Genomic DNA, 18,527 nt, shown 5'->3' on the forward strand with positions numbered 1-18,527 from the left:
TACAGAAACCAAGTCATGAAACAAAAGAATGATAACTTGAAGATAATAAGGTTGATGACAATTAGGTTCAGGGATAAAATTAGGGGTGCCCATAAACATAATCAATCCAATAAAAAAAAAAGCTTATATATTTATTTATTTTAGTTGGTCTATTTAAAGGTTAGCCTATTAATTTACTTAACTAAAATCCACATTATAAAAAATTCTTTAGATAAGTTTGAAAATCAAATTAAACTTTTTAAACATCAAGTCAAATCATTTAAAAAAGCCCATATCAATAAAATAAGGTAAGTTCGAACCTTATGTTCAAATAATGAGTAAAGGTTGGTCACCATTCAAATCAGCATAAAAATTAAATTGAACTAAACAAGATCTATGTAAACCAAGCCTATTGTATATTTAAGTCTAAAATATTTTTTTTATAGAAATCTAAAGTATTTTTTAAGATAAGTCTTTTCTGAACTAATTAATATCACTTATTAAAAAATTTATACTTTTTTATTTAAAGTACTTTTAAAAATCTTTTTATAATTCATGGAAAACAATTTACTTCCTTCCATCCTTATTATAAGGTCCAAATTTCAAATTAAAAGTGTGATCTGATGTTTTTATAAGATTCAATCTAAACTATTTTTTTATTAATTATTTTTTCAGAAAAAATTTTCTTAATTAATGTTAGTTATAAAATAACATGGTACTGAGATAAATAATAACACATTAATATTTGTTAGTTTTGTTTATGGGAGTAATTTTAAAAAAATATATTAATTGAAAAAAAATTTAATGTTCTCAATTAAATTAATTAGTTTTTTAATCCTAATAAATTAGTTAATTTAACCTTATAATAACAACTGAGAATATTAAATTATTGTAACCGGTAATTAACGTTTACAATGATTAATAGAAGTATTTGACTTCCGTTTTTTTTTCAGAGTTAAATATAATAAATATGATAGATAAAATTGATAGTATTAGCATTAACATATGTCATGTGGTCAGCCTTGTGTAAAAATTGAAGTGTTAATTTAGTTGAGAAAAATTAAAATATATTTTTTTTTCGAAATGTTTGGAATTTATTATTGTGATTTTTTTTATGTTTTTCATCCTCACAAAATTAAATGTATTAATATTTTGTAAGTTTGGTAACCCAAGCTTAATCCAAGCTTAGTATATGTTGACCGGAGACTGACAGTTTTTTTCCCCCAACTTTTTGACATCAATTATTATTATAACCGATGTTTAAAACACCACCAACAATTGATGTAGAAAATTCCTTAGTTCCTTGTGGCCTTGCTAGAGACATCAGCAACCACCAATAACAATCTGAGTTCACTACACTAAACCACCACCAACGATCACCACACAATCCAACCCAACCACCACCGACCATCGCACAACCAAATCCAACCACCGTGCAACCAAATCCAACCACCACCATCAAACCAAATTCATTGATTTCATATCCCCTCTTTCACGATGAGGCTGGTGGCGCAAAGGTGCACGTATGGATCTGAGTCACAATGGGGTAATGGTCGTGCGTGACACGGACTAGATCGGGAGTGGTTGCACGTAGCTCCTTTATGGACCTGAGTGTCATGACAAAAAGTGGTGGTCACAGAGGTGGGGTATTGAGCATGAAGCACAAATTTGGTGGAGGAATGTCGCGCATGGAGGACCAGGGTGGGTGTGCGTGCAAATGTCTTCAAGGTTGATGGCGTACACAGTGGTTGTGTGTGCAAGTGACATGAAAAACAATGACACATATTGAGCATTGATAAAGGCTAGTCATGACCCACATAGGTTCAAATTTCCCTAACCTAGGTCCGGGCCAAAAAATTGCATATTTAGATTTTGTGAGGACGAAAAACATATTCAAAATTTTGTAGGGACAAATTCCGAACATTTCGATATTTATGATGACGAAAAATATATTTTAGCCTTTAAAATGTAGCTCTTTCAAAATAGGTAGGCAATGCATAAATAAAAACAATTATTTTGCTGCATCAGTCTTAGTTTTATCTTTAAACCCTCGTAGGCCAATGAATTGACATAAAAGTTAGAAATCACAACAAGCACAAATCAACAAGCTTCTTTACACCCAGAAAGCTACAGTATTCTGCAGTGCTCGACATAAAACTAATCCTAGAGTTACAAATTATTGCAACTACTCACGAGAATTTCAAATAGTCAATAAACAGAATGTTAACATATCCATAGACAATGCTCTCAAAAAAACCATATCCATACACAATAGTTGTCTAAAAAATTGTTCATTGCTGACTGTACTCAGAAAAAACTCCCACCCCACCTCCCAACCAAACCTTGTATCACTGGGCCTTACCATGAAGTGCACTAACTTTCTAGATTGAATCTTTAACTCCAATGTCAATGCAATGATACTAAGCAGTGATCCTGAACCGACCCTTGGCTAATCTTCGAGCAATTACTCTTCTGCCACCCTTGGTTGCTTTCCTGCTCATGTAAAGAAAAATTATGTCATCTACACAGCATAGTTGTGTTTTAGAGATTACAGATGCAAATTTGCATACCAGCTATATATAAGTTTCACCATTTCTATCCAATTAATCACAAGCGAGTATGCCAGACAAGAAAAAAAAAAGCAATGGTCCTTGAGCCAACAAGGATGCATTTCATATGCCACTTTTCCTGGTCATAGTATAAAATAAGACACCCATTTATCTATGCCAAAAACAAAGCAACCACTGTCTAGAGGCATAGGCAACAAAAGGAAAGATAGCACTCAAACGTATTGTCACATTCAATGAAACAATCTGTTCATAATTCAGGCATAGGTTTTGCTTTTTATTAATTGAAAAGGTTTTTGAATATTCTTGGCCATTTCCATGCTATGAATTCACCTATGCCAACAAGCTAAGTGAAAGCAATAGAAGGTATAACGAAATTGTATGAGGCATCAAGAATAATTGATCATCTAATTCCTTCAAATCCTCTACATAAATTAGGCATTTGCATAGTCAGAGAGTATGCTGCAGGATGATGACGTTCTCCGCTAGAGTTTTAAAATTTACCAAGTTTGGCACTCATGCAGAAGAAAAGGAAGGGTTAGCTTAACTACTAACTAGTCATCTTTTCTATTTGCTTTTCTCATGATAAATGAACATGTAACCAAAAAAGATAAGGGATTTACCGAGCAAAAAATCCATGGTTCCTCTTCCGTCGAATAACGCTTGGTTGATACGTTCTTTTGGGGAATAAAAGCATAGGATCATCTGATGAAGGAGCGTCCCCTGCAAAACAATGATAAATTCTAATTTAAGAAAAAAAATCATTTTTTTCTTCAATATCACATCTTTTATATATAGAATTATCTATATTTACATTTATATTACACACAGAGAGATGAATTGCAAGAAAATTGCTGGAAAAGTAAGTAAGTTCCCTTCAAAATCAACTATTACATTTAAATTAAGGGCTGACAGAACACGAAACAGATTTCAATAAGCATGTTGAATCAATAAAAAACTGAAAATAGTGAACACGCATCACAGCAATGCATAATCCTGCATTGGACCAATGCATGAAACATAAACGAAAATTGCATTTGAAATGTAAGGAAGTGTACCTTGAGGTAAGAAGAAGCGGAGAGAGGGGAGGCCACAGGGGTAGAGAAAGCCTTGTTTGTGGGGGAATTCGGCGTCGTTTTGGGGAGAAATCGCACCGGGGAGCCGTGAGAGAGAAGGGAGTAATAACTGAGAATGAGGATTAGGGTTTTTGGAATGAAGAAGAAGCGATTTGGATAGCCGAGTCAACAACGAAGAAGCTCCACTTCTCAGAGACGCCATTCCTCCTTCGTGTTTCACTCAAAGAAACGCTTCCTAAACCCTAATCAATGCAAAGCAGTATCACTCCAAGCTCCAACCTCAACGTGGATCGGAGTTTTGCCTCTTTCAAGTTCGGGTTTCTATTGCCCGACCCGGAAGGTTTTCTTTTTGTTTTTGACAAAATGTTTTTTTTTCGTATTACGATCTCATAATAGTAATTCACTAATAATATTCCATCGTCAACAAAAACAAGTACTTCGTCCGATCGAGTGGTACTCAACCTAATTCAAGTCTAAGTCCGGTGGATAATTCGTAGTAGGGGTTTATAAACCAATCAAATCCAATATAAACTAAAAAAATTAAACAAAAAAAAAATCATATGAACTGATAAAAAACCAATCCAAACAATTGTAAAATTAATTTTATTTATTAGATCAGATTGGATTTAACTTTAAAAACTGATTCAAACCAAATATATACATATATATGTATTTTTATTTATAAATTTATAATATCATTCATTTCCATTTTTATTTCTTATATATTTATAAAAATTATCATATATACAATTTATATCTATTTATGAAAAATACATTTAATCAAAGATACCTTTACTAATTATTTGAGTTAAGATGATTAAATATTATATTATAAGTTATATAATGAGATATAAATAAAATATTTGATATTTTAAGTTATTTTTATTATATATCTTATCTTTTATTTAATATTTTCTAAAAAATATTAAAAGTGTGATTAAATCGAAAAACAATTCAATCTAAATTGCTTTAACTTAGATTGAATTAGATTAAAAATTTAAACTAAAATGATTGGATGGTTTCTCTCTTCAAAACCAATTAAATCCAATCCTCAAACACCCCTAATTTGTATCAGAAATTTGTTAACAAAAAAATTATTATTTTATCAAAAATAACTAAAACCAAATAAATAAATAATTAAATCAAAAGTTTCAGCATTAAAAGATTTAACACGTGTAAGTTTTAATGCAACTGGTTGAAGAAGAAAGAGGTTGACTTACAAATCCTCTTCAAGGATACTGCTTTCATGACAGATACACAATTTCAACTTCATCAAAGAAAAATACAGACTTAAGTAATTATGCTAGTTATTGTATGTAATTTTTATTAATTCTAATAACAAAAATATGTTTCCATAATTGTTTGACTTTAGTTATTTTCACTATTTCTATCTTTATTTTCGTAAAGATAAAAATTATAATTTAAAACTAGTTGTTATTCTATTTATAATAAAAAAATAGTCATTGGTCAAATTAGTCATCATACTGTAACTCTTTATATATTGTTTACTTGTAGGAAGAAGATTTTCACATGTCTCAATTGTGCAAATAAGTATCAAATTTTCACAAAACTTGAGTGTGAAATCATCAAAGATTTCATGAATGGTGAGTATGAAGAACAATGCATGAGGTTAATGATGGAAAAAACTTGCAACAATAAACCGTTACACGAAGTAAGCGTAGACAAAATCACATTAAAAGGAATCATGAAAAAGAAAAAGAAAATCTTCATTTTTTGTTAATCTCATAGCTATGGAAGAGATAATCAAGTCAGAGGTTTCGGCATTAGAAGATTTGGCATGCGCCAAGCATGAAAGCAGTAGATTGAAGGAGAAAGAGAACAAGTTGGAAGAGAAAGAGATTTACTTACAAATCCTCTTCAAAGATATCACTAAAATGACATATATACAACTACAACTTCATCAAAGCATATTTAACAAAATTAGAGAAAAATATGGACTTGAGTAATTATGCTAGTTATTATAATGTGTTTTTTTTATTAATTATTTAGGTTTTAATTATGTAATTTTCATCAATTCTAATGACAAAAAAATATGTTGCAATAATCATGTGACTTTAGTTATTTTCACCGTTTTTTTTATAAAAAAAAAAGTTATAACTTTTTTATCTTTATTTATCATATATCAAACTAGCCATTATTTCATTAAAAAAAAAACTAATCGTTATTCAAACTAGTTCGTACTAATTGGGTTTTAACTTTTAAAGGCTGAATGAGTGATGTGGGAACTTGTCACTGCCCTATTTCTAATTCTACCTGTCAGGTCATAAAATAGAGCTACCACTTGTAAAGAAACCTAACTATATCGCCATGTGCTACTGTCTTACTGTTACACTCTAAATATGTAATTTTTCTTAGGAACTTAAAAAAAAAAGTGAAATCAACTAACATACGTTTGACTGCAAGTGGTGCAATTACTAAGATAATATTCAGGAATCTTTTAAACAATTTCATTAAACATTTTAACATTGAAAAAAAAATATTTTGAAAGGTCAAAATCCATACAAGGCTGCTAGATATCTGACCAGAGGCTACAAACCATCAAACCAAGCTTAAAACTATCTTTCAAACAACAATTTAGCGAAAAATTACAATGACACGTGCACCAGCGTTTTGCTAGTAGTTTTTTAAGTTACAAACAGACGAAATGGCATTTTTAAAATATGCCTAGGAGATTACAGGAAGCACACATCAGAAATAACTAGCGACCAAAAGAAATGAAACAATGAAGAGAGGAATACAAAATATCTTACACGCATACAAAAAAAAAAAGAGTGCAGATTGATGATATCAACTATAGAATAGGTGTGACTGCCGCTTCTGCTCGACCTTTGCTTTCAAGAACATAGAAAAGAAAGAATCATCAGAAATCTCAAATGTACATAATTACGCTGAAGCTGAACTCTGCTTGAGGCTATTGTTCACCAGAAAGCACAGATGAAATCCAATCAGAAGCTGCCATTTGAATATCGGTCTCAGTATGAAGAGAAAGAGAGAGTGGAGTAACTGCAACCTGTTCATTCAGAGGAAATAAATAAACTTGACTGCATATATAGTAGCAGCCCAATGAAAAGCATGCTTAAAGATAAAACTAATTCTCCAACTTACAAATCCATTTTCAAGTGCCATGTAATCTAGATCATCATCTATATCTTCCTGCTGTTTATCCAAAAACTGCAGATACAAGTATAGTATAGCTAAGTTCACTAGTAGAAACAGTTTAAAATCATTCCTGTCACACAAATCTAACGTAGAAAAAAACTGAAGCCATATATTTAACATCATTTCTGTCATACAAATCTAACGTGGAAAAGAACAGAAGCCATATATTTGACCCATATTGCCATCTCCCTCCCATTTACCTCTAGCCTGAAGTACTTCTTCACCCTGTTGGAATCAGCTTTTCCGGCAGCTCCAATTGATTCAACAATCTCCAAATTCTTTTTCTGTGTAGTTAATCTCCGAGCTGCACCCTGAAGTACACCAAAAATGTGAAAGGTTCTACTATCAGCATCAATAGATGCACAAAAATGACCAGATTACACAGAAACAGATAGCGCAAAAGATAACATTACTTGGGACACTTACAGCAGCAGAGGCATCTCGGCCAATCTGTGCAAACTGAAGACCAAAGCCTTGTTTACTGGCCAAGAAATGACCAGGAGGATACCGGCTAGTTGAAACTGCCTGCCAGTTTGGAGTGGATCTCCACATACTTTGCTTGGTCAATTTGAAGCCCTGTCAACAAGACAATACCACAGCAGCCGCCATATTATATCTATGGACCAAAAAGAGTTCACTAACCAGTAATTCAGTAAACACAGTGAAACAAAATATATGAATGGTAAAACTTAAACATATTGCCTAACTAAGAAAGGAGACAGGGAGGGAAATAGAGGTTAATCACAATGTTAAATTGTTATGTTTCAATATCCATTTTAAGTGGAAATTTCCCAGAAAAAGGGTTCATAAATCCATAAAGTTATTGTTTCTATGAGTATTGTTGTCTCCTATACAATTCAATTTTTAAAACGTGAGAATAAACATTCTCATCCTACACACCATGTTTTCTTGTTCAACTTATGACCAAACTTTCAGAAGAGAAAAGAATAAGAATCAGACTTAATTTTGTAACTAAAAGCTGCAAACATTTCAATCTGAGCTGAAAAACAAACAAGTTAATTGAAATCAAAGCCTCTTTGGGTTCCTTTCTCTGAGACGTTCTCATTACTCTGTGAGTACATACAAGTCCCAACAAATGTATGTCAACTTTCATTATAAGAAAAGACAAATCCCCATAAAAAGGCAACAAGAAGTAAAACTCTGAAAGCAGAACCTAATTACCTAAATACAAAGCACTTATACCTAAAGACCTGAATGCAACATGATAATTGTGAAGAAAAATATATTTGATTATCAGCCAAAAATCTCATGACTCATCCATATTAGATTTTGTACAATATATAGCCCAAACCTAGAAGATTCTCATATTGAAGTAAAATGCTCAATATTATTATCCAAATTACAATTAAATTTGTATACCTTGCTGGTTAAAGGTGATTTAGGAATTTCTATATTCAGAAAGCAGTTTTTGAGGAAAGTTCCGTTTACAACATCCCTGATAGCAGCATTTATTAAAGGTAAACAGAGTACTACTGCATCCTTGAAATCAGTCTCTTGACTTTCATCCTTCTTCCTGCACCAGAATAAGGTAGTAACAGTACTAAATCATAATCTCCAGCTGGAAAATACAATTCAAACCGGATATAATTAATAAAAATCAACGTACCGATTTAATGATATTGACAATGAAGGTACACCACATAATAACGCCTCTCTAGCTCCAGCAACAGCACCTGAGTAAAACCTGGTAAATTTTAAAGCACGATATGAATATATGTTCATGCTTAAGGGCACATGGAGATTTAATACGAAACCACGGTAAAATTTAATTCAATGCATAAGGGAGCAACTTACATGTGATGACCACAGCTTGATCCCTGGTTAATTCCGCTAATAACCTAAAATTTTCATCATGTTCATCCGTAAATCTTTAGCATTTTGTTAATGAGAAGCACACAAATAGTTATCAATTGTATTATATAAATGCTAACCAGCACAGGCTTTGACCATGAAAACAAGGCCCCAGATAACGCTAGTGAAACGCAATCCACAGGAGTTCCTGAGTTATAAATTAGAAAAAGAATTAGAAATCTATGCAAGTACCGTACAACTATGACAACAAAACCAAAAACTAAGCATTTTCCAACTCTGGATTCATTTTATCAGTAATTAATTACAACAACAACAAAAACAAAAGCTTTATTCTAATAGGTGAGATCGGCAACACAAATCACTCGACAGCATTCGGTTTAGTTAAATATCACAACTTTTTTATCCATACACGACAAGAAACAAAGCAGCAAACCCACATCACCCATGAATGAAGTTTACATGAACTTCATACACTGAAAAACACCTTTTTTTTTATATATATATATATATATACGCAAACAAAAGCAAAGCACTAAATCCACATCATCTACTCACCAAGTCTACACGAACTTCATATACATCGGATCTAAAAAAATAAAGAAAAACAGTGATGAACACTGAACAGTAAGTAAACCACTAAGCTAAATTCCTTAAAAGAAAGTAAAGATTCCAAACAATTAAGAACCCTATTATCCTAATCAGTGACTTGAAGAAAGAGTAAAAATAACATAAAAGTTAAAAAAAAAGGGTGATATAATTGAATCAAAACCTGAAACTTCAAAGGCGGTGGCGCCATTAATTTGTACCGAACAAGCTTCGACGGTTTCTCCGCGAGTGACAGAGTGGCCCGAAGCCGATTTGTCCCTGAAGCAACCATTTTTTTACGAACTAGATAATATCAAAGAAAGCGAAAGCAAGCAAGTGTGCAATGAAATAACATTTGGGAGAGGAATGGTGGGACCCACGATTGAGGAACGCAGACATGGACGTCGTAGAGGCCCTGACGCACGAGGGCTTCGACGAGGAATGTAAGGCCCGGTGACTCAATGCTGTCACTGTTGGTGACCAGCACGATGAGCTTGGAGTTGGAGCTGGAGCAATCGTCGGCGATGGCAGCGTCCTCGGTGGAGGAAGAGGGTCCGGCATTGTTGTTGGGTTCTTGTTGGGGGCGTTTTCTGTTGAGAAGCACTTCTTGGAGGCCTGGGGGAATCGTGTTCTTTAGGGAACCGGACGACGTCGTCATGGACAGAGAGGAAGGAGCCAGATTGAAAACCAGGGATAGTCTTTGTTTCTTTGGGTGGGAGTGTGGGAGGCAAAATGAGCTAATGGGGTCGTTTTTAGAAATTATTTATCTCAGGATCTCTTTGCAAACAATTTTTGGAGGGGGTCTTTTTTTTAAGGTACCCCGTCATTCCTAGTGTCAGAAACCTTATTTACAAAAGCATTCCACCAATCCCATTGACGAGATTCCCTACTTTATTTCATGCCACGCAACACATGCATCTATCAACACATGCATCATCCATTATTATGAGCATACCATCCTTCATATCTGATCGCCACGCGAGTATAAAGTCTGTTGTTGCTAACGAACATCTTGGTTGGTAACCTTTCCATGATTATCATGTTTACTACATCCGACACATAGCAAGCAATTTCAATCGCAAATTCAACAACGCCAAACATAAAGAAATGTTGAAGAAATTGGGTAAGATTTAATTTATAATATGATGTTAATTGACGTATCATGTATACTTCAAATTGTTGTTGCTAACAAAACCTTCTGATGCAGCCTACACTCCTTGCAAACATACATTTGATCATAACTTAGAAAAGTTTCATCAGTTGAGTCCAGTCATATTTACATGGATTGATCGCATTTCGAAGGAAAAATGGAGCATGGCTTATGATAACGGAGGACGTAGATATAGTCACATGACGACCAACCTCTCAGAATGTGTAAATAAGGTACTGAAGGATTGTCGCAACCTACCCATAACAGCTTTGGTGAAATCAACATATAGTAGGTGTCGAAAGTACTTTGTTGATCGTGGTCGTCGAGCCCAAAGACAATTACATGAAGTACAAGTATATTGTTCTAAGGTTGTTAAAAAACTTAAAAAAATCAAGAACAAGCTTGTTCGCACATCGTCCGCGTCTATGATATCCACTCGACAAGGTTTGAACTAGAGGAGACCTTCAATCCTAGAACGTAACGTGGCAGACAAAAGTGGATAGTTAACTTGAATGACCATTATTGTCAATGCAGAAAGTAATTTGCTCTTCATTATCCATGTTCACTCATTATTGTTGCTTGTGGTTACGTGAGCATAAATTACTTCTAATATGTAGATGTTGTTTACACAAATGAGCACATACTAAAAGCTTATTTCGCGCAATGGTGGCCTCTTGGGAATGAAGCGGCTATTCCTCCTTCTGATGAGCCATGGACACTTATCCTTAATCCAACTACAATTCGTGCGAAAGGTCGGCCAAAATCAATAAAGATAAGGAATGAGATGGATTGGCTGGAACCATCTGAACACCAACAAAAATGTAGTAGATGTGGAAGAGAAGGACACAACAGACGTCGATGTCCAATGCAATCTGAATGTGGAAGTTCACACATGGATTGATTTATGTATTTTGTTTGTCTACTTGAATGAAATGGAACCTCTCGATGATTAGTTTGTTTTTTAAATTAGTTATTATTATATTTTGCCATAAACTTGATCAATTGGTTAACATTCATAACATAAATGATATTACAAGTCTAAAATTTAAATTAAAAACATAACAAAAAAAATTAAATACTAAAAAGAAAATCAATCGTCTTGATGTCGGTGATGTCGTGAGAATGTGTCGCATGGACGATCCCATCTTCGTACTTGTCTGTCAGGATTTCTTTTGCCACAATGGCCCCTCTCTTCATGCTGGTCAGCCTCAAGAGAAAATTGGTGACGCAAATCAACACCTAATAATTCATCCATATTAGGTATTGCTCCAGATATATTCCATTGAGTACCTGATGGGGCATTAGGTGTTTCAATTGGAACATCATGTTACTGTGAAAGGGTTATAGTAGGCCATGAAAAATTTGCATATGTCTCTGCAACACCACCTAATGAATATTCGCTTGCAGACGTATCACTTTGATGAGCTTCGAATGGATATTGATACATCTGTGCCGAATACTGAGAAAATGATGGTGGTGTGTAATACATTCCATGGCCACGCTCTGCCATCTATGGGTACATATATGGTTCGGCTTCAACAATCTCCCTTCGTTCTGGCTATGCCTTTAGTTTCAACACTTGATGGGAGAATATTTAAAGGTTGGGCTGGAAATTCACGTCTTGTTGCTGGACCATGTGACAAAGGTTCAGTTATTCTCTCATGGTCGTTAGATAAAATTGTTATTTTCTCCACATATGACACTAGATCATCAACCGTCAATGTATTTCTCCCTTGTGGCGACACCATGTACTATAACGTCTCTGCAACTGCAACTGCAACCTGCAATTATCACGCGTTCAAACTCAATAGACTCAAATTTTATATAAATTATTTGAAGTTAAATATGACAGAAAAAAAAATACCGTGTCGCCATGTTTGCATTTTTAGGATCAACAAACATCTTTGTTTTACGTCTATACCACACCATATAGTCGGAGTTAAAACTCAGTAGACCTTCTTGTCGTGGATAAGCGTCGACCCTAAAATCAGCCCGATTGTTCCATTGATTGATCATTGGGCCTAACAGTTGCCCCGAGTTTTCCTCTCAAAGATATGCCATGAATATTAAATGGTTGTGAAGGAGAACTTGGAATTGGTTGTTGCATGCCAAATTGTCTGAAAACTCTATCGGGTTGGTGTCACTCAATGACTTGGAAACAAATTAGTGGCACCACCGCGCACCACGTAACACTTCCAACTAAACAAATTGGAGGCAATGACATAACAGTTGTTGAGTAAGGCTCCCAGACAAACTACATATAGTTTCAATTTTGATTAGTTTCACTGAAATATGAAATGCCAAATTGTTATTTAACCAATAAATTTAAATGTTTTTATCTCATGTCGTTTCATAATATCTAGTTTGCGACAAAAAATTTTCAAATCATCATTACCAATATGTTGATTTCCCCGTCGCAGCCACCTAAAAAAAAATCAAAATTAACATAACTTACATTATTAACTATTTTAAAATGAAATCTAATTTTTTTAAACAAGTAACATGTGTCCAAGTGGTTTGTTTTCTATTATGGGAGGAGTCCTTCTTAGAGTCATAGTTGTACATCGTTCCCATACCCACATTTGTATTAAGATGCACATACCTCCAATTGATTTAGTTTTATAATCGATGGCGCTGCACATCTCTCTATATAAATAATCAAGTACAACAGATCCACATGAATACGTGCTGCCCTCTCTAAAGTCTCGTAAAAATTACAGGTATCTTACCGAAACTTTGTTACTGCTTTTGTCAACAAATAAGACACCTCCAATGAATCGAAGGATCCATGCACAGGTAAACCTTTCTACCTGTTCTAAATTACCGCCATGGTTATTTAAATCTGGAAAATAATGAGCCAACCAACTTAATTTAATCATACTGCCTTGAAGTTCACCTTCTTCTGGTCTGACTCCTAACAATTCTTCACATAAATTAACCCAACTAAGGTTTGTTGGACCAATTAACGGTGACTCATCCACATGGAGACCTAATAAAACAGATTGAAGAGTAATAGTACAGATTGACGAAGTAGATGAATAATCTCTTCTGATATTTCTTCTTGACCTTGATATGTGGTGACAACTCTTCTAATATGTAGTTTTCTATCTTCTTCCCCATTCCAAATATGTTGTGAAATATGCTTATCTTGCATCCACAATACGTCACCCTCAACAGGACCAGAAATAATTGAAATATTTGACGAACATGATGAAGAAGAAGCCATTAATACTGCACCACAAAAATTATGTGTTTAGTTTAAAAATTTAATCTTGTCCTCTAAAGAAAAAAAGTTTTCCTACTTATTCATATTCAAATATATTTAAATAAAGATAATATTAATAACAAATTCTCGTCCTAAGGCTTGTCAAAATACACTCAGGATTTACACTAAAAATAATTACGAAAGATTACACATAGCTAATATTCTTTAAACGCACCTACCTAATACTATCGATATTTTTTTTATAACAAATGACATTAATTTATTTTTACACTACAAATAAGTACAACAAATTAAACATAAATTTTATAAACGCACTTATCTAATACTATCTACTTAACAAATAACATTGAATTATTTTTATATTAAAAATAACTACGAAAAATTATACACATATATTTTTTAAACGCACCTACCTAATACTATCTACAATTTTTTTTATAACAAATGACATTATTTTATTTTTAGACTACAAATAAGTACAAAAAATTAAAAATAGATAGTATTTTTTAAACGAACATAACCTAACATTATCTATAATTTTTTTTATAACAAATAACATTAATTTATTTTTACACTAGAAATAATTACAAAAATTTAAACACATATTTTTTAACGCACTTATCTAATACTATCTATAATTTCTTTTATAACAAATAACATTACGAAAATTTAAACAAAAATATTTTTTTTAACACTAAATATATGTATAAAAAATTAAACACATATAGTATTTTATAAACGCACTTATCTAACACTATCTATAATTTTTTTATAACAAATAAAATTAATTTATTTTTACACTAGTCATAACTACGACAAATTAAACACACCTACCTAATATTATCTACTTTTTTTTTAAACACATCTCCCTACTACTATCTATAACAAATAACATTAGATTATTTTTACACTATAAAATACTTCGAAAAATTAAATACATCTACCTAATACTATCTAATATTTTGTTGAAAACTTAACTAAAAGAATTACTAACTAAAATAATTACTAGCTAAAATTCAATAATATGAAAATTTAAATCATACCTAATTGAAGCTTTCAATAATACCTCAATCTTTTAGTAACACCACCAAGCAATTTTTTTTTTCAAGCACCAAAAACTCAAAGGCACAATACAAGAAGAGAATGCGTGGATTGTGTATTTGGTGGATATTGCAGCCCTATTTAAAGGCAAAGGCAAAGGCAAAGGGAAGAGGATGACTTTCACGTTCAAAAAAAAAATTAAAAGGTTGTTCTGAAACCTAAAAATATCAGCCTTGAATTTTTTTTTCTTCTGCCAACCCTATACTGAACCCTACGCAACAGTATGAAGCATGCATGAAGCCAGGGACTAAACCTACTCTACATGAAGCCAGGTCTTTTTTTTTACTACACGAAGGCCAAGCCAATCTCGCTAGACCAACTGGCGGATCCAAGTGGATGAGCTACAACAATTCTGCCACTTTGACTAGTGGAAATTGCTATGGATGATGGATGATGGATGATGTTGTGCTGATGGATGGATGCATGGAGTTGATGGTGGGCATGGGGTATCTCGCCAATGGGAGTGGCGGAACCCCATGCATGAAGAACCCGTTGGTGGTGTTGGCGGGATACCTTAAAAAAAAAAAGAGCGTACATGAAGAACCTGCTGGTGGTGCTAGCGGGATACCTTAAAAAAAAGACCCCCTCCAAAAATTGTTTGCAAAGAGACCCTTCGAGGAAAAAAGTTTGTAAAACCACTCCCTTATGTCATTTTGCCAGTGTGGGACTATGGAGTATGGACTGCCCATTTTTTTTTTTTTTATGATATGTATTTTCTATTAAAACTAATCTTAAAATTATTATGAACAAAACAAAACAAAATTTAAGTCAACTTCATATTTAATACTTAACCTCAGGATCTATTTTGAACTGAAACAATTTCACGCGAGAGTCTTTGTGCCGGAGGGGTATGGACTCATTTTTAGATCAATGAAACATTTTAATGTGTTTTATTAATGAGATAATTTGTTATTTCTATATTAAAAATTATTATAAAATACTATAAAATAATGTTCATTTAAACTGTAATATTTTGATTTAATTAAAATTTATTTTTAAATAAAACATAATTATTAATGTGAAACATGTTTAATAAGTGCATAAAGAAAGAAAAAAGGAAATTAGTCTTATTCAGCTATTTATATAAAGTGGGCACAGAGCACTCTAAGCCAATAAATGTTGGAGCACATAGTGAAATTTGGAGAAAGATAATCATATATCAATTTTGATAATAATAAAAAAAATCTTTGTGCATGTTTGATTTTCTGATGTAAAATTAGGTTTGAGGAAAAAACTTTGTATGCACTAAATACATTGATAGGAAATGCACATTTTTCTAACACATTTTTGAGTTTGGACTTAGTATTCAAAAGTCAGGTGATTTTTTTCTTGAACATGTGAGACACCTTGATATAGGTAGTTCGTTCAACTTAGGCTTCAATGGTCATAAGCATTTTATACTAAGGACCTATAAGTTGACCTAGGAGAAGTTGTCAATGTTCGAGGGTAGGTGAAAGTTCTCTCTTAGCAATAGATGAATCATCCATTTGCTCATTTTCGACTTGTTCACAATATTAAAGTTGTGGTTAGAACTTGAATTAGAAGAAGTTGAAAATTGAGGAAACATCTTTGCAACTTTCATAAAACCCTTAACACCTATTATTGAGAACTAGCTTGTTACACTTGACACTCAGGTCAAAGAGTTAATCAATCTACAACTAAAACAAGACCATGACAAGGGGCACACTCTTCAAAGATACGGTATGGATAGACATTTATTGCATGTTTGGTTCCACATCTAACAACTCACACGTGCATAAAAAAAGTGGAAAAACAGAAATTATACGGAGTTGCTTATGTTTGGATGTGGAAAATGAACGTGTGTTACTTTTGATGTGATATCAAACCAAATACTCACTTAGACTACAATGATAAATAATTAGTGCTTACTTACTATACACCTCCTTAGTTATAGATCCTCTATTATAAAAAAAGATGATCACTCGAGAAAAACTGTGGAGGGAACAAAATTGAAACATATCAAGATGATATAATTAAATGTATTCTCTTGCATCCAAGAAAGACATGATGGCTCTCTCACGGAAAATGGGAGGTGCGTAGTGGTGGAAAAGGAATACAAAGGATGCAAAGTATAGAAAGAAAGAAAAGAAAAAATGTAGAAAGCACATAGAAGAAAAGAAAAGGCAAAAGTGCAATAAGGCAAATGAAGGGATTATGATACATGGAGGGTTTTAAAACTCAAATATTATCATACCTTACATGTTTTAAATTGAATTTCATGACATCTTGAAACTTAGAGTTGCACAATTATGACATACTTTAAAAAGACTCAAATATGTTTTTTTATTTATAACATAATTCATTTTACTTTTACTATCTAAAATTCATTTTTTTATTTTACTATTTAAAATTTTTTATGTTTGATTTTAGTATTTATCGTCAATTAAAATTTATTAAATAATAATGTAACACTCTATTAGTCTGTCATATCATCACATAATTGATGATGTAATACCTTGTTAATCTATCACATCATTACAATACATATTTTTAAATTTGTTTGTCTCAAATGATACTTAAAGTTTACAATTCTTATCATTAATTCTTCTTTATTAACTTCCTATAACTTAAGCATTTTTTTACCTTAAATCTTCGTTATTCTTTAATTTAAAGTTAATAACAATCAAAGAGCTCGAGCATGTAAAGAATAACTCAACCACAACTTATCACAAAATCACAAATTTAATGTAAAATAGTAAACAACTAACAAAACAGACTAATTGTAAATTTTTTTTTATAAAATTTAAAAATCATCTTTAATAAAATTGACTTCAAAGTGTCCTCTCAAGAGAAAGATCTTTTAGTTGGGTATTTATTTTCTTAAAAACAAAATTGTGTCTTTGTGAAAGGTTTACATGAATTAGTTGAGTGAAACATAAGTTATTATAATTTTTTGACTTAATTAATTTTTTCATACTTGAAAAATAGGTAATTTTTAAATTATTATCTAATATATTTTTTTTCAACTAAGTAATTGAAAAAAAAATTGTTTTAACGTAGTACTTATCGTTAGTTTTCTTCCGTTAAATGATGCTAAATCATCAAGCCTTATCACTACACCTTAGCGCCAAGTCATCATTTTCTTCCCTTTCTTCCATTTCTTTCCCTTCTCCAACGGAAACCACCACTGTGGACCACGTCACGCCACCACCATCGATCGTGTCATCGATCACCACCATCATGCTGTCCAACCCCTTCTCTTCTCCTTCTCCCTCTTTTCAAACATAAAACAACACGAAGAGGAGTGTTTAGTGGAGTCGATGTTGTTGGAGAAAATGATGTCCTTGGAAGAAGCAAGTGGGATGGGATGCTGAGAAAGTGTTCCTATAAGGAGAGGGTAAGTTGCTTGCGGTTGCAAAACCGATTTGGGTTCGGAGCTGATAGGGAAAAGAAAAGGTGAGATGAGTTGTTTTTTGTTGGTGGCGTGGGATGGATTGTTTTTTGTTGGGTAAGGGGAAGAACGGGAGAAGGGGAAGAAGGAGAAGGAGAGGGGGTTGGAGGGTGCATTGGTGGCTGTGAACGACACGGTTAGCAGTGGTGACATGACGTGGTGATTTTCGTTTGAAAAGGAAAAGTAAGGAATAAGGGAAAGAAAGACAAGAAGAAGAAACTGATAATATAACATTGAGGTGTCAATGATAAAAAAGTTTGATGACGTGGCAGAAACAACTTTTTTTAGGTACTTAATTGGGAAAAAATAAATATTAAATAATAATATAAAAATAATCTATTTTCCAAATATAAAAAACTTAATTTATTCTATTTTTTTAAATGTCTCTTATTCCTGTATTAAAAAAGTGTTTTTTTTA

General features: G+C 32.8%; 2 protein-coding genes across 3 annotated transcripts; both read right to left on the bottom strand.

The window, feature by feature from the left end:
- Positions 1–2,071: 2,071 nt before the first annotated feature.
- On the bottom strand, positions 2,072–3,924 carry LOC100305667 (uncharacterized). 2 transcript variants are annotated; one of them, XM_041017572.1, is made up of 3 exons: positions 3,605–3,924; positions 3,170–3,289; positions 2,072–2,472 (listed from the first exon to the last, which is right to left on the bottom strand). In XM_041017572.1, the coding sequence occupies exons 1-3, from the start codon at positions 3,822–3,824 to the stop codon at positions 2,444–2,446; spliced, it is 369 nt and encodes a 122-aa protein (XP_040873506.1). In that variant the 5' UTR covers positions 3,825–3,924; the 3' UTR covers positions 2,072–2,443.
- Positions 3,925–6,181: 2,257 nt separating this feature from the next.
- LOC100776267 (5'-nucleotidase SurE) lies at positions 6,182–9,996 on the bottom strand. Its single transcript, XM_003531561.5, has 10 exons — positions 9,601–9,996; positions 9,405–9,499; positions 8,755–8,822; positions 8,618–8,661; positions 8,430–8,507; positions 8,183–8,336; positions 7,229–7,378; positions 7,003–7,113; positions 6,749–6,814; positions 6,182–6,653 (listed from the first exon to the last, which is right to left on the bottom strand). Exons 1-10 carry the CDS (start codon positions 9,876–9,878, stop codon positions 6,555–6,557), a joined length of 1,143 nt encoding a protein of 380 aa, XP_003531609.1. The 5' UTR covers positions 9,879–9,996; the 3' UTR covers positions 6,182–6,554.
- Between the last annotated feature and the right edge of the window lie 8,531 nt (positions 9,997–18,527).

This window comes from Glycine max, chromosome 8, assembly GCF_000004515.6.
Source record: "Glycine max cultivar Williams 82 chromosome 8, Glycine_max_v4.0, whole genome shotgun sequence".
Lineage (NCBI taxonomy): Eukaryota > Viridiplantae > Streptophyta > Magnoliopsida > Fabales > Fabaceae > Glycine > Glycine max.

Excerpts from the sequence above, each read along its gene's own strand:
- LOC100305667 (XM_041017572.1), bottom strand. The coding sequence starts at position 3,824 with ATGGCGTCTCTGAGAAGTGGAGCTTCTTCGTTGTTGACTCGGCTATCC. Across the intron at positions 3,290-3,604 it reads CCGCTTCTTCTTACCTCAAG|AATTTATCATTGTTTTGCAG; the intron begins GTACACTTCCTT and ends TTCTTAAATTAG. Across the intron at positions 2,473-3,169 it reads AACCATGGATTTTTTGCTCG|GAAAGCAACCAAGGGTGGCA; the intron begins GTAAATCCCTTA and ends TTACATGAGCAG.
- LOC100776267 (XM_003531561.5), bottom strand. The coding sequence starts at position 9,878 with ATGACGACGTCGTCCGGTTCCCTAAAGAACACGATTCCCCCAGGCCTC. Across the intron at positions 8,337-8,429 it reads TTGTCAATATCATTAAATCG|GAAGAAGGATGAAAGTCAAG; the intron begins GTACGTTGATTT and ends ATTCTGGTGCAG. Across the intron at positions 7,114-7,228 it reads GCCGAGATGCCTCTGCTGCT|GGTGCAGCTCGGAGATTAAC; the intron begins GTAAGTGTCCCA and ends GGTGTACTTCAG.